Source organism: Oenanthe melanoleuca, chromosome 3 (genome assembly GCF_029582105.1).
Source record: "Oenanthe melanoleuca isolate GR-GAL-2019-014 chromosome 3, OMel1.0, whole genome shotgun sequence".
NCBI lineage: Eukaryota > Metazoa > Chordata > Aves > Passeriformes > Muscicapidae > Oenanthe > Oenanthe melanoleuca.
The window spans coordinates 24,325,977-24,350,829 of NC_079336.1; the positions used below are offsets into that span (position 1 = coordinate 24,325,977).

Here is a 24,853-nt window from a genome sequence, read left to right on the forward strand (position 1 = left end):
TGGGTTTGTTTTTTTTAAATATTGCAATTGTAGACCTCATAATGTGTATGTGATTGCTGATACACATTACCAAGACCAAATAATGCCAACCAAAAAAGTCCTGATTGGTCTTCCCTTTATTTTGGCATATTATCACTTTTATAATTTTAGCTACTAAAATTAATGACAGAGGTGACAGAAAGGAAAGAAGAATAATGTACAACATTACTAGAGGGTCTATATACAGTTAAAATACACTGAAATTTGCAGTCATTATTTTTGTGTTGACCATAATACTGCTGTTCTACAGGCTCTAAAAGAAGACATCACAATGCAATCAGAATTTGTTCTTCCTAGTAAATGGTACCCTGTTGTGTCTGGGATTTAGTATGAGAATAATATTGATAACACACTAATGTTTGGGTTGTTGATAAGCAGTGCTTACCCCAAGGCAAGAACTTTTGAGTGTCACATGCTCTGCCAGTGAGGACCTGCACAAGAAGCCAGGAGGGAGCACAGCCAGGATAGCTGACCCAAACTGGCCAAAGAACCACAGAACATCATGTTCCATATTTAAACTGGGCAGGAAACTGGTTACAATGGAGTAACACTTACCTGCAAGTATTTACTTAGGTGCACTGACCAGGCTGGGATTCCAAACACCTTTTTTTTTTTTCTTTATCTGTTGTGCATTTTTACACACAATTAAGCAAAATGTCCACTTTTTTATCTTTTCCTGGAACTATACCTTGAATAAATATTCAACATTTTAAAAAAACCCATCTCTGAAGAAATAGAAAACAAAGGAGATTTGTGTACGCCAGTATTAAAGCAGTAAAATATAAAACCTGTACTTTCACAGGAGAAAGAGACTTCTCTTAGAACAAATGAACTTTAAACTGATTTCTCTTTTAGGTGAATTATTTAAATAAGAGTGGTACCATAGCAACTGTAAAGGTCCAAGCAAGGTTGGCACAGCAAGAAAAAAATTATATTTAAGCAAATGATGTACCCTGAAAAAAACAAACTAGCCTTGGAGTCGAGAGTCTATTACAGCCTTTTAATTGAGTCATTAATAAACAGACAGGCAATCTAAGTGTAACACTTAAAACAACATATGTTTCAACACTAATTGCAACCAGAATCCAGACACAGTACCTTAGCTTTATCCCTCATGGATCCTTTTCCCAGGATGGACATTTTTGCGCCTGTTTCTTCTTGTAACCGCTTTAAAGAGTTTCCTCTTGGTCCAAGCAATTTCCCAACAAAATTGAACTAGAATGAAAATAATAGAACTCTTTTAGACCCACAGGTACTTTTCCAAAAACTTAATAAATAAACATGATGATTAAACAAGAAAATTTTACTTTTCCATGAAAGAAATACTCCTACCTAGCTTTGAGTCTAATTGACACAGACACAAGACTGGAGAACCAAGACATTCACTCATCTAGTGTGAAAGACAATAAAAGCATTCATGGCTTATGTGAACCCCGGGAGGCTTCTCTCTAGGACTAGCAGGCCCATGGCTGCTAGGTTTAGTGAATTGCTAAACAAGGTATTTGCTCATGAGGCAGTACTGGTGAAACTCAGAGAATTCCTAGGTTCTTTCCCAAGTCAGCCAGCTCCACTGGCAAGTAATATATCCTGCACAGCTAGAGCTTTAGATAGATTTTTAGCATTTGTTGCGTCGCACATTGACTTGAAAATAAGTGCTGTTTTGTGTACTGGCTTCAAATACCTGTTTTGCCAGCACCAGAACAAATGGCAATCAATAGATCGTGGTAGATATTCAAGGGCATTTTCTAAAATGAACACAGCTTTATCTGCCACACAGGTAATATTCCTGAACACTGCACACTTCATGTTACACAGACAACAGTTTTTTCCTGTATGAAAAGGAGAGATATCTACAAGAAAACCAGAAGAAGGAAAAATAAATAAATGAGGTATTAATATCATGTCAACACAAAGCAGCAAATGGGGGGAGTCTGTTAAGTAATTTGTTTATTCTGTAATCAATAGTCTTTTCAATTTACTATTTTTTATTATTTCCAACATCTTTTAAAAATGCTATTGTATATAGTCTTCAGAGGCTGACTGGACATCATCAGCACTTGTTTAAGTGTTATGGAATTATGTTCAAGTTTGAACAGACAGTATTCTGGTCTAGCTTTCAACAAAGAATAAGCTCCACAAAAGCAAAAGGGGTGTCATTGTATTTCAGAGAAAAAACCCATGACAATAAGTAATATCAATCAAGAAAACATTGCTGTCAAAAATACACACAAAATTCTATGAAGACGTTATAATATACTTTTTTTGCACTACCTTCTATTTTAAAAATGGAAAAATGGGGAAATATTCTTGTTTTCACCTTAACCAGCAAGAATGTAACAACATAAAAAAATCAGCCATGTTAGTAAAACCCAAACTCTGAATCATGCAAGTTGCTCCAAATCCCCAGCTGGCTTTTAGTCCAGTGTCTTAATTAAAAATAAATTTTAACTTCCTTCAAATACTGGTTAAACCATCTATGAAAATAGTATGTAATCACAGTAAAATCTACTGCCATCTAAACCAAAATAATTGATTTCTGCAAGATAATGTGTCTGTGGGGGAAGTAGTAAGTGATAATATTTGCAGGAAAATTTAGCATGATTTGAAGCTCCAAGACCAGATTTTTCAAGCTTGTGTGTTTTTACTTTTTTCCAACTCTACCTGTTGATTTAATAAAAGTTATCAACTCTTCAAAAGAGGATAGCATTTTGAGTTAATGTCCCAATCAATGTATCAACAATCCTGTGTCTTCAAATTGTTGCTCTGCCTCTTCCAGGGAAAACTTGGCTTAGAAGTTTTTGGCTTCAAATTGATTATTCAATTTTGTATGAAAATAAACCACACAATGAGGAAGAAATGGCAAGAGCTGAATTTGATACCCGATTGTAGACTTAATATAGTCACAGACATGAGATTTCAAAAGTCACCCAATTATATACCATGTATGTAAAGGTTTATTAGGGATGGCTGAGCAAACAGCAGAGCTTTTGTTTCTCTGCAGGGACCCCCTTACCTGCAGAAGGGAGGCTGTCACAACTTACACCACCAAATCTTTTGTGACATTTATGTGCCACCAATCAGACAAGAACATGTCCTGCTGCATTCTTTTCAGTGTTTCTTGGTATTAAGAAAAGCTACCCCTCGAAAGGTGAAGGAACTGTAATGTTATGTAACTTTGAAGGAAACTACAAAAAGGCCAAGCAGAGCTTGACTACACTTGGTCTCTGAATGGAATAAAACTATTAAAATACACTCTGTGAAGATTTATGTTGACTATTTATATTTAAGCACTTCATAAACTGTATAATCATTACCTTGACATATTGCTGCAAAGAGCAGTATGGCCAGCACAGACCATGCTACGCACTAAGTGGATTTTAATCACTTCACAGGAAATAAGTGGCTGGGGATTTTAATTCTATTGATTATGTAGCAGACAGACACTCACATTTCATCCACTATCACCAAACATGTATCAGGAAGGAAGCAGTTATTTACAACTAAAAAACTGAATTGTTCTTAGTTTGGTTTTGTCTAAAGTTGCAGAAAAGCCACAGCATTTTATCTGACATCCTACTGTTGTGTTCAGTCTTCCCAGCATATCCACTGGATATCCTCAGCACAATCTGTAATTCCAAAACTCCCCAAGGTCTGAATGTCCTGGTACAGTAACTTCAACTAAATAACTTGTAAAAAATTATATACTTTATGTTCACATATAGGTAAAAGCAGCACATCAGAAAGAGGATGTTTCATTGAACAGCAGAAAATGTAGGAAATCTGAAAAACAACTTCCTTTCTCTTGTTTTTGTCTTGTTGTTTTTTTTGTTGTTTTTTTTTTTTTTTTAATTAGGATATGCTGGGCAGAACCGATTTTAATACTGGAAAGTTTAAGTTTCAATTACTGCCACATGCACACACACGCAACCTGAGCACAGAGACAGGGAAGGAAAATGTGGAAACTCAGGCAGCTGGACTGCATATAATGGTGAGCCTTGCCCACAAAACACACATTCCTGCTATAGCAGCTGTAACTGCAGATCTTATTCTGCAATCTCAGATCCAATCCAATTCTGCCATGTGTACAGATTTTCTCTAAATAATAGAAGTTCTAAGTCTCTAGGATAATATCTGGTCATATTAGGGGAGGATAGCTGAGAAATGCTGACATACAGAAGAGAGAGTATTAACAGAAAGCTTTGATTGCTTGGGAGCAAACGAACTTTCACTTGAAAAATATTCTTGTGTTACTAGATGTTTTTATAGGTAGCTTAACTTTTCAATCATGTTTATGAACATAAGCTAGGCTTTCTATTTGCTTGCAGAAACCCTTCCTGGTTTATGGCAGAGATTTTGTATATTATTTCTTAGATTTTTGTTTATCATTTTTCTGGGGGAGATGATGCATGTCTTCAGGGGAAAATGATCAGGTGAAAGCAGAGGATGCTTTACTTATAATCAAATGCACATGATGCTTGCTGTATCAACAGCTGTGCAATAAACCTTCTCCTCTGGCAGAGAATACAGCTCAATAGATATTTCCTTTATCTACAGCCAGTATCTCCAACATCTTCCCCAACTAATATATACACACAGTTTCAGCAGATTTATCTGCATCCTGATTACTTTCACACTTCACCCTACACAAGCAATCAGACAGTAAAGTGCCCAAAGCCAAAGCTCTGGCTCCTCAGTTTTCATCAAAGTTTTTGTTTAAACTACCTCAGGACAACATACCACAGGTACAACAAATCTAAGGTGTAGTTTGCAGCATCAGCATTCAAGCCTCAAGGTAAGTACAGTGACTGGTGGAAAATGCACGTTTACATTTAGAAGAATATTTGTTTCCCTGTCTGATGCAGCCTGAATACATTTCTACTAGAACTGTAACACTTCTTACTTTATAAAATCTAATTTAATAGGGTTTTACAACCAGAATCAAGGAATATGCTTACCATTCAAAAAACATGTTTGTGTCAGTGACTGTTTCTGTTTTATACACAGATCAGTGTTCACAGAAGTAACAAAAGCTAGATAAATAACGAATGGGATAAGACAAATGTTTCCAGCTGTAAGATAATACAGAACAAAGCTCTGAACTGGGAGAAGAAATTAATTTCTTCTAGAAGCAGCAAAACAGAAATGGCCCTGGCTTGACAACATGAAACAGGTTTATTATTTCTCCGTGTTCACCATTGCTATCAGTTCCTTTGTGCAGAGACAAAGTGTCATTCCATTTTCAGAGCTATTTATCCTCACAAAATCCTGTCCTTCTTCATGGAGAGCAGGATGAGAATAAGGGGTGGGGAAGAATTTTTTCTAAATTCAGTCCTGTTCTAAAGAAAAGGAGAAGACAAAGTCATGCGTGAATAAAACCTTACTGATTGAGACGTGCCTACTTAAGGTCCTATTCTAGGACTCCTGGTAGATCATAGAACAGCACTTATTTTAAAAGTATCTCATGTTTTGATATGCACAAGACACTTCATGTTAAGGCAGTACTGTACTATTATGAAGGCAAATTTTATTTTTCTCAACATTTTTTAAGTGTTGTGTTACAATGCCTGTAATAATATGCTTTAACTTTTGGTCAGCCCTGAATTGCTCAGGCATTTGGACTGAGCATTGGAGGTCTTATCCTACTGGAACCATTCCATTCCATTCCATTCCATTCCATTCCATTCCATTCCATTCCATTCCATTCCATTCCATTCCATTCCATTCCTCAGCAGATTCTGCAGAGTCCAGGTTTGTCTCCCTCTAGAAATAGCTGCTTACCCCATTCAATACATAGTACTTCTTGGTTTTAGCAAAATGAATTTAATGTTCCAGATAAGAATGCAATGTTATTTTTTACTACAGCAATGTGATGTGATGCTTGCTGTGTCTTGGAGAAGAGCTTCTGTCCTGTTTGGTAGGACTGATCTTTGCAGGGCTTTACTTTAGAAGGGCATGTCAGGAGACAGCAAATAGCAGAAGCAGAAAATTAATGTACCCTGGAGATCTACTCCAAAGAACCTGTGCCACTGCTTTCTTACAGTCTTGTATCACAGAAATGTCTCTGCAGCACTCCCAGAACCAAAGGAGAAAAAGAGAAAGCTGCCCTTTCCTACAAAGCTCACCGGTCTCATCTCTGTGTTAGGCTTTGAACAATAACCCAATGCCAGGCTGTGCACAGAAAAATTAAATGCTCAAAGGCAAAATACAGCTTCTTGAAAACTCTAGGCCAAATTAATTTCAGGTTTAAAACAGTGGAATCACTTCAAGAATAAATTAAATGTGATTAACAAAGTTAGAATTATTAAAGTTACTGTGACTAGAAGATTTACCTACGAAATAAATGGGTTTTTATTACACCTTTTTTTATCTTGAGAAGTGCTGGGAACTTGTATATACAGTGTGCTCGAAAAAGATGCTGCAATACTTGTCTGGCTATTTACTAGCTCATTGCAAGCATCTAAATCTACAGTGAAAATATTTTTGGCATAACTCCATGAAACAGATGGTCAGCAACTCCAGACAAAAATCTTCTAGATATGAGTCTACAGTGAGTTAGGAAAAATAACCCCTCACTTTCCACTTTTAGCAGTTTTCTGTCAGAATTCTGGTAACAAGTTGTGGCATTCAAATGAAGCAATTTAAATGAGCCTTAAAATGAAAATAAATTTTCTGATAAAAAGGAAATACTTGGTGTCTGATTGTTGCATTTAGATGTTGCTTGAGGTGAATCAGCAGGAAAGGCCTTTGTGAGGGTTTTACAAAGATGTTTATTTCAGCCACGCCTAGATCCAGGGTTGGGGGAACAAAGGCAAAAGCTCTTGTGAGGGTCCAGGTTTAGTACATGGGATGAGCAGGTGGTGAGCATCAGGGACCAATTATCAGGTGACACGGGGCCAGAAGGGAAGGGTGAGGGCAAAGGACCAACAGGGAATTAGGGTGGGAGTGACCGAAAGGCTGACAGACAGGGAGAGGGTCCAGGCTTGACTCAGGAAACAGAACAGGCTGCATTTCCTAGCTGGGAAAACCTCTCTGGGTCTCCACATCTGATATACCCTTATTCAGTTAAATTTTCTTAAGTCAGGAAAATCTGAATGGCTCTTTCTGTAATACATGCCTTAGCACTGTCATTTATTAAAATCTGCTAATCTGTAAAACACCCAAGCATTTTATTTGATGTGGTTCTGTTTTTATATCTAAGGTGAAGTAATCGAGGAAAAGTCAAGGAACAAATTGAAGTTGTGGATCTATATTAAATCCTCAATTAACAAGTTGTTAATTACAAAGGTTTTATTATTTAGTTGCAGAGGTACCCAGAGAGACTCGTACCAAGCACTGCACAGCCATGCAGGAAGACATGATCTTGACCCTGAAGAACTGTCAAGTATGTAGCAGCAACTATTGCTTACTTGGATTGTGAGGAAGTGACTGCTGAAAATACTGCTATTAAAATAATCAGGCTCAGATATCAATGAGGCTATTACTACTCAAAGTAAGTGCAGCAGCACCAGCTTCTACTGACAGAAAGACAACACTAGAGCCGTCTGTTGACACTCAGAAATGAGAAAGAGGATCCTAATGTTCAAGGCAAGGCTGGATGTGGTTCTCAGCAACCTGGCCTAGTGGAAGATGCTCCTGCCCACAGACAGCCTGACTGGAACCAGGTGATCTTTAAGGTGCCTTCCAACTCAAACAATTCTACAATTCTATGCAGAATTGTCACACTTCATCTTTGGCTTTTGTCTCTCTCCTGCAACCTGGATTATTACACTGCTCTTCCTAAGGTTGTCCTATTTGTCCAGTTCAGCTGGGGCAGTGGTAAAGGACAATGCCAACAGGAATGGTTCTCAGGCTTCTCGAGCCTGTGCTGGGGAGGGGGTAGAGATGTCAGCAAACTGGCCACCAGTCAGAGTGATCATGGTCCCAACTCATGCCTCTAAAAGGTTGGGAAGGTCTTTGATGGCTCACTGCTGCTCACTGGGAAACTGTGCAAGAAGAGCAGGATTTTTGAAAACTGCAGAGTATGCTGAGCTGAACATGACTTTCCTTTATACTGGATTTGTATTTTATTGAATGAAGGGCAAGAGGATTCTTTAGGATACAAAGCCCCTGGCTGTTAACATTCGTTCTTGCTAAGCTTGAAGTAGTCAACTTCTACTGTTTATAGGAAAATAAAATACAAAGTAAATAATAAGGAATTCTTGGAATTGTGTGTCTAAGACTGGCTCATTTGCAAGATATTATCTAAAATGGTATTTATACAAATGCCAACAATTCAGGCAGAAGTGTACCACTGAGCTTTTTCCAAAGTGCACGAAAAAGTTTATACTGAGCATACTCACAGGTATGGAAATAGGTACCAAGACTACAACACTTAAAAGCACAATCAACATTTAGCTAATTGGGCTTATTACTCCCACAGATACACAATTTGCTGGTCAAATAATAAACACCATCTGCTCTTTGCTAACTGGCAGCAACGTAACAACTTTTTTCTAACTTGAAGAGTTTGTAATGTAAGAGGAACATCTAAAGAAGTTGTAATACAGTGAGACTTCCATGCACATCATCTTACTCTACTGAGCTGAATATGATTTCATATTATGTGAAAGATTTTTCTTTGCCAGATGATATATTGCCAAAATAAGCTCTAAGTCAACAAGAAACAGGGTAAGTTCGGGTTGAATACCCAACAACAAAAATAATGCACCTTTCCTATATATCTTAGTGGACTACTCAAATGTAGCATAAAACGTAAATTTCTGATCACTCAAGGAAATTGTAACAGTTAATTTGGACCCAGTGTGTTAATGGACTGATTAAACATACATGCATAGAGTATCTAATTTTGTAGACACCATTGTATTAAATCACAAATGGTTTATGTTAATCCAATTAAAAACTCTGTTAGTCAACTTGATTTTGCCTTTTGCTATTGAAGTAATTATGCTTACAGCAGCACTTAAGTATCAATTTACATATACTGAGCACTATGCAAACAATTTTACTGTCAAGTCACGTCCATAATCAAAGCAAAGCATTACTTTAAAGTGATTGACATATGCAAACTCACATAGCTTTGTGGAAATTAAACAAGCTTGTGAAAGCACTCCAAAATATTTTATTCTTTCACCAAACCCTGCTGCATTTTCTATACTGCTTTTTTTTTTCTTTTTTTGGGTCCTTTGTTACTAAGGAAAAATTCAAGAAAATAAAATTTTTTCTTCCTTTGATCTCATTATCTTCTGCTATACTTAGAGAAGAAACCAAGAATCCTTCAAGATTTTTTAATGAGGTCTTAGCTGATCCGAGATGGTAATGCAAAGAAAAATTTGAAGAGGAGCAAAGCATTCCAAAATAACATTCACAAGGAGGAAACAGTTAATACTCAGTTAATTCAAGGACTCAAACTGCTGCTGAATTCTGTTCCCAAAGTGCTCAGGTAAGACATCTGTCTGATTTCAACTATAATTCAGGTGAAAATGATACAAATTTAAGAGAACAGATATTGTGCTCCATTTGTCCGCTCAGTCAGATGTGACAGGACAGAATACAAACTGGGACAACACAGGATAAATACCATTAAGTAAATTGCCACTGTTCATGAGCTGATTCTCAAAAGCCTCCTCCTGAAGCAATCTGTTCGAAGAGCAGACTGCACACTAACTGAATAGACTCTTTTTTTCTCACAGTGATAAACTCACAGAAAGAAAATAGCCAGCATTACCTCTATTATCTGGCAGAGAGCTTTCCATTGGTTTATACAGGTCATACTGGGCTCAGAAAGAGCATGTCCATTCTCCAAACTGGAACTGCCCCAACTCACACCTTAATATGCAGACCAGAGGACCTGTAGAGCCTCCTCCTCCACAGTACACAGGGCTAATTGCAATAGGAGTAACCAATGCAGCTAATACCCGATTTTACATTTCATTTAACTCTGCTGATTGCAAACCCAAATTTTAAATATGTAGAGAGTAATCCCTCTGTAGTTAGTTGCAATGCAATAGATTTGCTAACTGTAAAGAATCAATCACTGGGCTAAGTACGTATACAACAAATACGGCTTTTTTCCCCCATTATTAGCATTTGGTTGTTGGAGTGGATATAGAGGAGGCCATGAAGAGGATCAGGGGGATGGAGCATCTGTCCTATGAAGACAAGCTGAGAGGGCTGGGGTTCCTCATCCTAGAGAAGAGAGAGCCCTGGGGAAACCTTAGAGAGCATTCCAGTTCCTGAAGGGACCCTACAAGAGAGATGGACAAGGACTATTTACATAGGCATAGAGTGAAAGGACAAGATAGAATGGCTTTAAACTGAAAGAGGGTAGATTAAGATCAGATAAAAGCAAGAAATTCTTAACTGTGAGAGTGGTTAGGCAATGGAACAGAGAATGGTTGCCCAGAGAAGCTGTAGATGCCCCATCCCTGGCAGTGTTTGAGGCCAGGTGGGATGGGGCTCTGAGAAACCTGATCAAGTGAAAGGTGTCCCTGCCTATGATTTCTATGATTTGTAAATATTCATAATTTGCCAAGCTGATAGCTCACAGCACTCACTAATTGCAATTCAGAATATCTACTCTTTCTCTTTAAAAAAATAGAAATTACAGAGTTTTATAGCATTTGAGTATCAAAAGAATTCAAATATCTGAGACTCATTTTTAATGCTGTACTGATGGCATTCCCTTGGAAGGAACATAACTGTGCTTCAAAATTCATTAATGCAACACAGAAAAAAGTACTTTCAGGACAACACCTTGAAAGACCAAGACATACAGTATGTGACAAATGAGATGGCAAGCACAAGCTGGAAGGCCTGAGTGGCTTTGAATAATGCAGGCTATAATACTCAACAGCCTTGCCACTGCCATACAAAAAACTCCTGGGTGAACAAAACTGTGGTTTGGATGCCCCTACCTGATAAAATATTAAATGACCTGCTATTTTTTCCCTTGCACCCTTTTTTTCTTATTTTCACGCCCCAGGCTAAGATCTGATTCACACTTAAAAGAATATTGTAGAAGTAATATTGAATTCTCCTCTAAGATTTAGAAATGCCTCAGGTATATTTAATAACCACCTGATTTTAACTTAATATTTATTCCATCATAATTACCTTGCTTTAGCACATCTACAACCTTCAAGAAGGATGAACATGTTTGCAAAATACATTTTAAAGAGAGCCACCAATATTTGATTCACCTTGTCCAGACAATATGTCCCAAGCTCCAGCTGGTCAAGGGAGCCTGGAGTGCTGTCCTGGAAGGGTTAAAGTGACACAGCTAGCCATACCCAAATAACAGACTTGGTGTCTAGGAAGATGATTCAGGCTTTGAAGCTCACTTTCACAGTAGCACCTGACCAAGTGCCCATGTGCTGAATTCCAAGCACATCAGTCCCATTTCCACACCCTTGTCTGCCTGGAGCTGCTGTTCATCTCCAGTTTAACTGCCTCATTCATTCAGTAACTCTGTGAACTTTGGGATCTCACACACATTTACATCTACAAAAGCCACAAATTCCAGGTCTGGAGCTCAATTTCTAGGCCCTGCAATGAACAGAAGAACAACTTCTAGTCCTGTTGAGAACCTTCCAGTACTCTTTCATATTCCTCCAGGAAATCACTGCATTCAAGTGTTTCAAATGAGGAAATGCTTTGATTTGCAACCCCCAGCATTTATACTCCCTGTCTGTCTGCAAATGCAATAGCCACTGAAATGAACTAAAACAATGATAGCAAATTTGTGACAAAACCATGTGAAACAATAAGGAAAATTAATTTCCAACAGACACTGAGGGGAAATACAAGTGCAAGGTTATGTGGGACATTATATTCTGTATAAATCTCAAAAGTCCTTTGAAGGTGTTTTATTTGATAAACACCATATATGTCTCAAACACTTAGATTATAGCAAAGTAGAGGAAGCAAATGGATCCATTCTTAAAGGCAAAAACTAAGTATTTGTTCCACGTGTAATTTACTGGCAATGTTTTCCCACTGCAAATTTATTTACAAAACAATTCTATTCCCCTTAAAGCTGAATACACCTGTAAATGATATTTCACCAAATAAGAACAAACCATTGCACTTCAACCTGCAGCAACAATACAATCAATGGACAACTATTAACTCATGTAATCTTCTCCACTTAAAACACCATACAGTGATGCTGACAATTGAGCAAATGCATTGACAGCACTATCATCAAAATCACAAAGTGGAATATATATTTGCATCTCTAGATTAATATGAGAAACTGCTTTATAAGAAGATAATTTATTTTGAAATCAGTGCATAACATCAAATTTCATGTAAAGAATTTACATACAGAGATTTGCCTCAGATTACAACTTTCATCCTTGCATGTGGCATGCTGCATTTTTTGTAATTACAACAGAAAATGGACATTTCTGAGTGTATTGTAAAAGCATAATAACCAGACTAAGGTTTGTCAAATGCTTGTAGATGCAGACATGGACATTACATATTTGGTTATTCCTAGCCTACATCACCCTCTTACAATAATGAAAGCAGCTGTCTCATTAATCTTTAGCAAATACAAAAGAAATGAACTCCAGGCTTGCTAATAAACATGGAGGCCCAAATCCTAAAGAGGCTTCCAGCTGATGAACTCGAGTATCATAGCAGTCAAGCCTGAATCTAGAACTTCACTATTCTCTCAGAAATATCACAAAATATTTATAACCATGACATGGACAGAGACCTGTACTGGTGCCTCTGAGGAGAATGTGCAGTCTGAGGACCCCTTACATTTGTGCAGACTCCAGACACACACCAGCAGCAGCAATGTGGAGTCTTTACATCAAAAAAAGAAAAAGCCAAGGGGCAGATCTTCCAGAGATGAAATGTAGGTCATTTGAGAGCTGAAAGCAGCACCCTGCACAGCAACAGCCTTTGCCACATCCTCGTTATGGCATGTGCAGACTCAGAGAGAAAGGGATGCTCTGAGGCACAGCTACAACCAGGGGCTGAGACAGCAGTGTCAGGACAAGAACTGAGAGACACCTGGAACTGAGCCCATGTAAAGGAGAGGAAGAGTCTGTACAAAAAGAAAAGACCTCCCTTGAAGAACAAGGAATCCAGCTGTGGATATGCCTAAAAATCAAAGAGATAACATATGCAGGGTATGGAATAATATTTAAATCAATTATTAAATTCAAGGAAAATATCTTTTTTTAAAATTCAACATTGAATTCAAATAAGGAAAACAAAAAAGACCATACACTATCAGCCTAAAATAATCAAAGTCAAATCTACACAAAGCAAGTAAGAGAAAACGTTGAGGAACAACTTGAAGAAAGAATAAAAAAAAAAAGAAAAGAAAACACTATTTAGATATTTGGAAGCCAGACAGAGAGCTGGTGGGGCTAACAGATGTTCAGGCTATAAAAGGAAGATTCAAGAAAGATAAGGTCAGAACATAAAAATACTTTTTCTCCATCTGGGTTCATAATGGAGGAAACCGTGACAGGTGGTTAGGAGGAAGGCAGAACAATAAAAATTTTCTAAGAATTTCCAATTCAATTACTACAAATCAGCATAAACAATGCATTTAGTGAAAAAAAAAAAAAAAAAAAAAATTACATAGGTAAAGAACCGAGAGATTAATATTTTAAAGGGAAATAATTTCTCAGGCATCTGTGAGTGTTCTCTAAAGAACAAACTAACCTGGACAAGAAAGTACACTGATAAATAGATATCTGATTTCCAAAAGACCAGGCTGACATAATATTAGAAAGAAGGGCCTCTCATGGAAACAGAAAATGTGTTTAAACATTGGTGGAAATTTGTAGTAAATCACCAGTATTCACACTGAAAGGAAGTAATAAGTTGAGTCTTTCAGAGATCCATAGGAGACTGAAGCCAAAGAAAGCAATGTCTCACAATGAACAGTGAGAAAACAGAATTTATTTATGATGCTAAGTTAAGGTTCTGAAGGCTGGACTGGCTATAAAAAACTACATATTATGACCCTTGGTGATCAAATTACAGATGAAATTCCATGTAAATAAATGTAAAATACATTAAAACACATTCCACCTTTATAAACAAAATGATGTGCTGATTCTAAGTTCTTGGAAATTGTATCATGAAAAACAGCTCAGGGGGAAACAGGAGACCATTGCAAGCAGCAGTCTCAGAACCAGCACAACAAAGCTTTCTGCACAGGAATTCTCCTAACTGGAGTTTTAAGAAGGACTGACTAGAAGATTCACCATAAGAAACTACCCTGAGCTCAGGACAGCCTTGTTGCAAGTTGGGGTAATATTCTGGAGATGTATCTCTGCATACTTTGACTCTATTCCATTTTGGCTTTAGTCACAGTTTCCAGTGCTGGTCACTGCTGGAACAGCTAAACCACAGCATTAGTCATGCAGAAAATGGATTATAATGTCATTTGCAATATTTTTTGAAAGTTTGAAATAAGCAGAGATTGTGAAGCAAGTGTTACCATCTTTTTATAGATCACATGCTATGTTCATTCAGTGTACTGTGACCAAAATGTTACTATGCAAAAAGTATAAGAAAAAACAAAATACACCAGAATTTTGTTCATACTGTATTATAGTGCAAAATTAAATATATTTTAATGCAAAATTTTATTTTGAGATATATTATACTCTCTAACTTTCGGCATTAATACAGAATTCTAGCATTTTAGTTCAAACATAATTGACTGAAATTTATTAAAAATATATATTTTTAAGTACACTTTGATCCAAATATTAAGCTCTAAAGATGCAGTTTTGACATGCTCTTAAGTCATACCTAGAGATTCTGTTCAGATGCACAGATAGCAATTTATAACAGTGATGGCAATTAAATAAATTATATTCTTCATTTAAATAAATTATCATCCCTGAAAAATTAACTACAATCTATCTATGGCAGCATGTTTTCCTCTGTTATTCAGGAAGAGATGTCAACGTGCATTTTTTATTTGATCCAGACAGAATATGACAAATAAATTAATTCCTTGAGTTTCTGCAGACTGCAACTTACAAAAACAGGTTGAAGTCCTAATCCTACTCCTCTATTTGTCCAGGAATTTTCATAATTTTAGGACTAGGAAATGGATGCAACGTAATTAGTGAGGATGTCACAGAATTACTGCTCAACACTCTGGTTCTCATGCAATTCACACTTGGTCTGCTTCAGATGCAAAAAAAACAAGGAAAGTGAAGAATGGGATTCTCTCTATTTATTCCTATTGATTTACTAAAAACACAGTGATTAATGATCTGATGCATACTTCATAAGAATTAATCTAAAAAAGGTTATTATTCATATCTTGCAACCTTGATTTTAAAAGATAGGACTTTATAGCCTTTCAGTATAGATTCAGATTTAGTAACTAAACTGAAAGTCATATAATTGAGAAATAGCCTTTTCAAGTGGTAAAATTAACTGAAATTGCTTTTTTACTTTGTCACTGAAAAGCATCAAATTTATTTACAATATGGCAGAATTCACCAGGACAGACTGAATAAGTGAAAATGTGTTTGTTATCAGATGTAGAGATCAAGGTTTATCTGTAAAACATACTTTTTAAAATATTTATTCTACTTCTATAGAGTTTTGAGGCATTTATAAGCCATAGGCATGAGGTAGTTGGTAAACTCCCTAATAATTTTTGAGAGGTAGTTTTAAAGTGATGAATTACCTGTTATTAACATTAAAGCAAACAAATTGATTTATGTAAAATTAGAAGACATGGAGAAGATAAGAAATTAGTCAAAAAAGAAAGTGAGTCAGAGATGTTTACAGCACAGAATTTATGGAAAGTCTTCAGAAAACATGGCAAAAAATTCTTTTACTATCACAATTACTGTTAATTTGCACAATCTGAGCCTACTGCATACTTTGGCAAAAAATGTATGTCATTACATAAAATTAAACATTCAGTGTACTCAGTTTCTCCTAATTTTCATATAAATGGTTTCAAAGTGCTCTTGTAAACTGCTAAATGACAACTTCCACAGCAAATCAATATTTTTTGTTTTATACTAAAAGAGTTTTTTTAAATACCATTGTCAGTAAACCCATATGTATACAAATAAGTCCTTGTATCTTAAATTAACTCCATCAAACATTCTTTACTGTAACCTCTCATTTTTTTATAAGCAGAGCACAGTCCCCATTGACCTGAAAACTACAAGTAATCAATGTGCCAACGTCTCCAAGCAAAATTTAGTACAGCATCTCTGAAAACAAATCAAGCTTTAAGCAGAAACAGCAATTTGTAAGGAACTATAAATACCTTCCCATTATATACAAAATGGCTCCTTTTAACTGAAATTTCCCTGTAGTAGGAAAACTATGGATTAAAAATATATTGGGCATGTTTTCCCTTTTAAGTGTTTTCTTTCTTAGATCTTTGTCTTTGCCTGTATCACTAGCAGTTCTAACACATTTAGTTAATCACTATAAATGCTTACTTGTTTAAAGTGACTGTAAACATCTAATCAGATTTTCCTTTCAGGTGACATGGTACTTCTCAATCCCATATCCCTTTTAAAAAAAAAAAAAAAAAACTCAAAAAAAAAAAACTCGCTCGACCTATTCTACATATTTAAAGTATTAAGATAGAATACTATTTAGGACAAACTTCAGAAATAAAGAGTCTGCTCTAGCCTTGCTAAATAACTGATTTATCTTTAAATCCATTAATCTATTTATTCTATTTTGTCACAATCGAATTAGCTCATCTAGATATATACAAGAAAGTTATAAATTGCCAGGACTTTGTGAGATATATTATACTGGGAAGCAGTGTCCCAAAGGAAATAGTGTATGAACCATAAACCATAAACATATGCAACACAGGACTGCTCTCCGTGTTTCAAATATTCATGGTGATGTGTTACAGCTCATTTAATTCAAAATAATTGCAATGCAATGACCATGCTGTCATTTGGATTACATGTCTGAACAGACTTGAGGAACCCATTTCCATTTCTCCACTCTGGCACAAGTGGGCAGAAGAACTTTTCTTGGTTCCATGGTCAAGCTGCTCTTGCTTCTGCTTGGACTTTGGAAATTGTTAAACCACCAAGCAGAGGGGGTTGCACAGGCTGGATATCTGCATGAACACAGTGTCAGGAGACAAACCCGGCGCTGTAGCTGGACATTGGTAATGCCAGCCTTGGGCCAGCCAATGAGCCCTCCACAGCAGCTCCAAGCAGTCCTTAGGAGCTAACTGGGCCAGGAGTGATTTCCAAGGTGCATTTTTAATGAAGCCATCTTTTTACAGAGATAGGAGATGCAATGATAAGGACGTGGCTAGACCATACCAGCAGGCTGCAGAGCTGGCAGGCACTGGCACTGCTGGACCTGCCACATCTGCTTTGGTTACAGCTCAAATCCAAGAGAAAAACATTTATCGTCTCTGCTGTCCTAAAGTTTCATCTTGATTGGATTAATGTTGAAAGATTCTGAGAACCCTGTGACATGTTTGCATTAAAACAGAATTTCCTATAAAAAAATCATTCAGTGTTTCAGTTATTACACATAAATATTAATCAGTTAAATCTCTTTTTCTGTGAGACTATTGATTACTATTATAATGCCAAAAGGGAGAGGGCATGAATTTCTTAGCCTAAAGTACTTTTTGAAAACTAAGAAAAGATAACTTTGCAAACAAATGTAATTAAAGTGTTTTGATGGAAGAAGAACAAAGTATGACCTTCCCCTTTCTACCCAGCTAAGCCAATCACCACATTACTGGCAGCAGCAGCTTGAAAAAGCAATTTGAAGTGCATAACCAAACCTAAGGAGTTTTGCACACCTCATTTTACAAATACTTGGTAATGAAGTACATATTCATCTCAAAAAACAGGATTATGTGAAATGAAAAATATGCAATTCAATACAAACACAAATAGAGGCAAAGACCAAAAATTCTATGGGTCAAATGAATGCTAATTAACGTATTTTGGGGGGGGGGGGATGAAGCAATATTTCACAATGTCAGAATGATGCATATTTAACTTATAAATATCAGAATCAACCTTCTAGAAATATTTAGATGATTTGGGAAAACAGTGTAGGAGTATATTTCATCTTCCTATATGTGCTGGCTATAGTCACTCTTAAGAGACTAATAAAGAAACTTAGAAGACATGGACTGGAAAATTAAGTTTCTTGTCGTGCATTCTATCCAGGACAAGAGTTAAGGAATAAGATAATGTTAAGAGATGGGACTGCTCCATGTCAATATTGAGTCTCTTACTAGAGATTTTGTGTTTTCCAAGTCACTTAGGTAAGGAAAAGAGCTTTACTTTGGTCCTGACCTCCAAAGGAACACAGAGACATTTTGACTTCATCAGTTTACCTGTGAGAAGTCCTGTAAACACACACCAGGCAATCATGGAAAGACATAAAAGGCACAGGGAAGTCCCACAGAAACAGCAGCTGTAGAGCAAACTGCCAGCAGGCTGCAGCACCCATAAAGGTGCTGTATATCCCTCCACAGAGAGCTACTCAAATATCCACCTGAGACAACCAAACTGGGGAGACCTCACAGCTCAGGATCATGTGCTGCATCACATCTTCTCTGTATTTAAAAAGGCAAAGGAAATCTAGCCTAAACAAGTGCTAGGTGCACCATGGAAGAAAGAGCTAGTTAAAAGGCTGAGGCTTTGTTTACAGCATTATTAAAAATGTATTTAAAACAAACTATAAAGTGGAGTAGTTATATTGCATTTAGTTGTTGTTTGGACACATTTACTCAGAATTGATGTGGTCCTAATTTGAACTAACTCCTGAACCAAATAAATGCAGTACTAATTGGGACAACAAAATTCATTGCACTTAATTGTCCTAAGAATCCCTGAGCAAACATGCTCCTTCCTTTAATGCCGAGTGTAGAAATCTAAATCTTATGCCTTTTTTTTTTTTTTTTTTTAACACAGGGACACTTAGAACAGGAACACCTTAGAAACCCTTACTGACACTGAAATCAAGGCTGTCTGTTGAGCAGAGGTGTTTATTCTGCAGTACTGAGTGACAAATTAACTGTTATTTCAAAGACAAAATACCACCTTTCCACTAGAGCTAAATGGGGAATTTTACAGCCAGATGGTATAGATTTTGTGGAGTTAGAATGTACAGCAGAAAATATTTGGGAAAATATTTATTACAGCAATCACTGCTGTATCAACTGTAGGGTTAGCAAGATTCCTTAACATTTTTTCATATTCACTGTTATTAACCTCTTCCAAATTCAGAATCATCAAATATTTTGTTTAAATAAATACTTCTTACTTCAGTGAAACAACATAATTATTGAGATGAAGACACTTTAACATAAGGCGAGCATTCTGTGAGGATATCAAGGAATGGTAATGGAGCTTTTAGGAAGAAAAATGTATTTGCAGTAAATGAGGAAGCAGAGAGATATAGCTATGATACCTTAAGCTTAAAAAATACACCATCTCTCTTTCAAACAGTTCATATCCTATAAAAACCTTATTACCTATATGGCATTCCTTAAAGACCATGATTTTCATGACCAAGCAAATTATTATAAATGTTTGCTTTCTTTTCTAATAGGGGTCTCATGACACTTAGAGAAAAAATGTTAAACTGGTAGTAGGATCTCCCCCCATAGAACCAGAAATAAAACCTGTCAATACACCATAATGAAGGCTACCATGAAAATGTTTTTAAAAAGCAAATTATTTATGAAGTATTTTTTTCTTGTTGCTTACTATTAACCACATTTTACATCACTTTGGGAAATACAGGTTTTGTTTCAATTCTAATACTTTCTAAAAATTTATTCAAAGGAATTTTAAAAACGGAACTATTCAAAATAAGTAATTTCTGCTTTAAGAGAAATTCCATTTTTTTTTTCTTCCAAGTAAAGCAAAAACTAATAGTGAAACTCAATTATTAAATTATTAAGTAGTTTATAATCTATTACTCAAGATATTTTAAGAATGTTCATGATATGAAATTTTTTCTGAAAAATTAATTTTGTTTAGGTTTATAGTTTTTATTATTGGACATTATTTGAGATTATGAATTCAAATTACGTATCTAAGGTACTTCCTTAACATCCTTTTTCCTCTTCTCCAAGAAACTGATGCTTCAACCTGCACTTGTTAGAGGCTGTCACAACCCAAATACTACAACAAACATATTTCAACTACGTTTTTGTTTCATGTTCTCAGACTACAGTAATGTATTGGTATGAATGATGCAATATGTTTTAAATGCAATTATAAAATTAATTAGAAAGATTTTCCAATATTTTTGAAAAGCAATCTAATTAGTCTGCCAAACCAAAGAAATACTTTTCAGTAATTATTGAGTGCACCATCAGCAATTATACTAAACTGGGAAGTGCAGTTGACTCTCCTGAGGGAGAAGAGGCTTGCAGAGGGATCTAGACAGATTGGAGCATTGGGATATGATTAACAGCATGAAATCTAACAAGTCAAAATACCAGATTCTGCACTTAGAAGGAAGTAACACTGGTCACAAGTAAAAACTGGGAGAGGGGTGGCTGGAGAGAAGCTTTGCAGTAAGAGACCTGTGGGTTCTGGACAGCAGCAGGCTCAGCATCAGCCAGCAGCGTGAGCCTGGGCAGGCAGGAGGGCAAACCCGTCCTGGGGTGCATCAAACACAGCATCAGCAGCCAGACTGGAAAGGTGACCATCCTGCTGTACTCAGCCCTAGTGCAGTGCCATCTGTGTGCAGTTCTGGGCCTCAGTTTAAGAAAGGTGTGAAGGTCCTTGAATGTGTCCAGAGCAGGGCAGCAAAGTTGGTGGCAGGATGGAAGGTAAGTCTCAAAAGGAGCAACTGAGGATTTTGGGCTTGCCAGGTTTGGAGGAAAGGAGGCTGAAGTGATTCATTGCTCTGTACAGTTTTCAAATGAGATGAAGCAGAGAGGGAGGTGCTGAGCTCTTCTCCCTGCTATCTAGTAACAGGACTTGTGGGAATGACTCAAAGCTGTGCCACAGGAGGTTCAGACCTGACATCAGGCAGAATTTCTTTACCAAGAGGGGGGTCAGGCAATGAAATGCATCAGGCAGCATTTCTTTACCAAGAGGAGGGAACAGTGCAGGAGCTTGATGCCCCAAAGCATCAGATCCTTCTTCTGAAAACGGTCCAGAGCAGCTGGACATGCTGTTCAGTAATGCTAATTTATTAAATCTTTCCTTTGTATAAAGGAATATTTTCAATAACTTTTTGAGCATTCCTGGCAAGCATGTTTAACCAGATATCAGACAATACAAAAGCAAGTAATTTATGAAGGAATTACTTTATTGTAATGCCAATGATTATCACAGAATCATAGGTTGGAAATGACCTCCACAATCATTGAGTCCATCCTTTGATCAAACACTACCCTGCCAAATTGACCATAGCACTAAGTGCCATGTCCAGTCATTTCTTTAAGACTTCCAGGGATACTGACTCCACCATCCCTGGACAGACAGTTCCAATGCTCAAGAACCCTTCCTATTTCTCCTGATGTCCAACCTGAACCTCCCCTGGCACAGCTTGAGGACATTTTGTTTTGTCCTATCATTGGTTGCTTGGAGAAGAGGCTGACCCTCATCTGTGAGGGGCCCAGAGCCAGACATAGTACTTGAGGTGCACCCTCACCAATGTCAAGTAGAGGGAAAACTATTTTAACACAGCAATAAAAGATAAAATGCAATCATATAAATGTACATAAAACAGACATTCAGTTGTTCATGGCCATTAAAATGAATTAATGTTCAAGATCTTTCATAAGAGATCTTGAAATCAAGAAGACTTCTGTAATAGGAGAGATCCTTTTAAAAGAACAGTAGCTGTTTACGTGCTCTTTTTGACAACATTTCATTTTCTCCTTCAGCCCAATGCCACACTAACAGCTGTGCTATCTCCAAACACCACACTGTTGCTACTAACCAGCTCCTCATGTGATGCCACTAACTGGTCTTTCTGATCCACACAGAATTTCATTCCTTCTACACCTGCTCCCCACTGCCTTAGTGGCCTTAGAGAAACTGTCATTGGTGAAATCCACCACACATTACAAATCCACCATGAGGTAGGAGAAGATTGAGCAGTAACCTCTGCCTATCCTCCAACTAAGCCCTCAGCAATGAGAGGCCTGGCAGAATGAGTGTCTTCATGCACAGATATTCAATCTCAACAAACAAAGAGGGCATGTAGTCAGCAAAGAGCACAGCCATTATTACTACTATTACTTCTACTATTTTGAATTGTATTTCCATAGTATTTCCTGGGAAAGGCATGTTCAGGAACATTACACACAAATTCATACACAGAACTTGAACTAAAGATTTGTTCAGATACTTGGAACTACATGGGTCTTCCATGAAGCTACTTACAATCCACAGGTACTGCCTGCCAAAAGCACTGCTTTTATGCTTTCTCTGTGAATCTACATTTAAGGCTGTGACCTACTCCTAAAACTGCAGTATAATCTAAATCATGTCACAACTAAATTTCTACAGGCACAAGAGGGATGCTGAGAAGGCCAAGAGCAAGGTTTGATGCTTCACAGCCTGAGCTCTGTGGAGCAAGACATCCACATAAAGGGCTGTTCTGTATCCTGGAATACTTCTACCCTCGGTAGGATCTTCTGTATATTCTCCTACTTCTTCTTTTCCATTTGCTACTCACGAGCAACAGTACCACTGACAAAGAGAAAAAGTGATCATCAGAGTTTAGAATGGAAACTGCAACACAACTCAAACAACACGATCCTAGTCCACTATTAAAAATGGACTCACAAGAAAATTACAATTCTCAGCTGTAACTAAGTGCCTATGCACACGTAACAACACACAGAGATAACAACTGTAGAAATTAACCTAATTTTTAAACATGCTGCTTTAAATATTGAACCTAGTATTGGAAAAACTATTTATCAGTGCTGAATTTTCAGACAGCAAAAGTCACTGGAAATAATTTCATAAACTGTTTGAAACTATTAATTTAATTTTTTAATCTGAAGAAGTATTTTCCTTTTTCATGTAAGATGACACTGGATGATAAAGGCTTGTCACAGAAGGCATTTAACAGATCAGTTTTACGGAATTTGCACAGAACACAAGCCCAAGAAATCTTTCAATATTTGCTGAATTGAAAACTAATAGAAGTTAAATTTTAGTGAAATACTGTCCTCTCCAAGTCAAAAATAAGTCAGAAAACACTTGACAACTTAAAAGTATGGCCAGTTTGGCTCAACTGCTGGGCAATATCCTCTAGCACTTACTCATATAACAGACTAGTTCTGGCTGAAGAGAGAATTCTTACTGTTGGAGCTTAAATGAGTCTTTACATTATTCCAGAGTCCATTGGCATAATCTTGTGCTAAAACATGCTCATATCCCAAGCTCCTTTATCCAAAGAGAACTGGACAGTTGGTAGTAAAAATTAGGAGAAATCCAAGAATACCAGACTTCTCTTGGGTATGGGTTCAGCAGCTTTTGCCTCATAATATCAAGAACCACCCAGGCAAAATTCATGCAACTGTTTTCAAGCCACATTTGTTTGATATGTTCACAAAGAGATCAACATAAGGTCTGAAATACTGCATAACCTGATATTAACTGCTGTTAATAAGTATTAAAAATAATAAATATTAAAATAAATATTAAAATAATAAAGGTTAAATAAATATTTAAAACAATAAATATTAAATGCTGGCATAATATGCATTGAAAACAAATTTTTCAGATTTTGATTAATGACTGTCAATTATTATGCCTATTAGGAACTCAGCATTTCTTAATATCTAAAAAACTCACCTCCCCTTCTTCTGCCCAACCTATATACTAATCTTAATATATGGCTAATGGATCCCATGCTCCACAACACAAAGCTTGGTTAAAAAAATAAAACACAACTTCCAAAATAACCAACAAAAAGTCATGGAATTTAACAACTCCACAAAGAACACATTTTTCAGAAACTATACATTAGATATTTACTGCTTGATAGACATGCTTTTAATGTATAACTAATTTAGCATGAAAAAAAGCTGTCAGTTTATCTTCAGACAATACAAATGTCAAGATTTTGAGAGAAAAATATACATATGCACTGTTATTAATTTAAAGCAACAAACAGAAGGAAAGAATGTAGTGAGGCAGGTCTTCATTTCAATGATTTTTTTTAAGAAAAATTTGGGTTTTTCAAACTGGTCTAGGGTTTTTTCCCCAAGTAGAGTAAAAAATAGCTGTCTCTGCCAGTTAGGCAATATGATTGATGGATAGTCACTCATATATAGTCTCAGAAAAAAAATCACCAGCTGTGCAAAACCCCTCACACTTATAACTGTAACAATCTCTCAAAATAAGTATTCTAAGAAAACCTTCTCAACTTGTTCTGCTGATTGTAATGAAATAATTCTATTCTGATTCATTAACAATTGTGTAGAATGTCTCAGAATCCATAAAGAGTACTTGTAACATATTCACCTGCCATTTGAGACTGTCCTATGACCAACCAGGTAGGTGTGTGCAAGGTGCCTCACAGTTCAGCTGAAAAATAGAAGCATCTAGATTTCATTGAATAAAACATACTGATAAATGAATGACTGCTAAAAGCATATACTGTGGTAATTAGGAGTGCACTACATGGTCATTTTTTCCTAGCTTAACGTAATTGTGCTTTGCTTACTTTCACTTGTTAATAATTGTGAATTTCACAAAAGTTACCTTTACAAGAAAATCTTACAGGCTAATAAGCAACTGGTAGTCATCAGAATTATATACTTGTTTTTCTGGAAATGCCCAAAATGTTTTAAAAATGCTCATTAATT

At 36.6% G+C, this 24,853-nt stretch overlaps 1 protein-coding gene across 1 annotated transcript in view; it reads right to left on the bottom strand.

Annotated features, from left to right (window-relative positions):
* Window positions 1–24,853, bottom strand: part of KHDRBS2 (KH RNA binding domain containing, signal transduction associated 2) — a 330,971-nt gene that overhangs the window by 226,313 nt on the left and 79,805 nt on the right. The window contains exon 3 of the mRNA XM_056488316.1: window positions 1,138–1,254. Within this exon, the coding sequence (XP_056344291.1) occupies window positions 1,138–1,254 (117 nt within the window). The remainder of the gene's footprint in view (window positions 1–1,137; window positions 1,255–24,853) is intronic.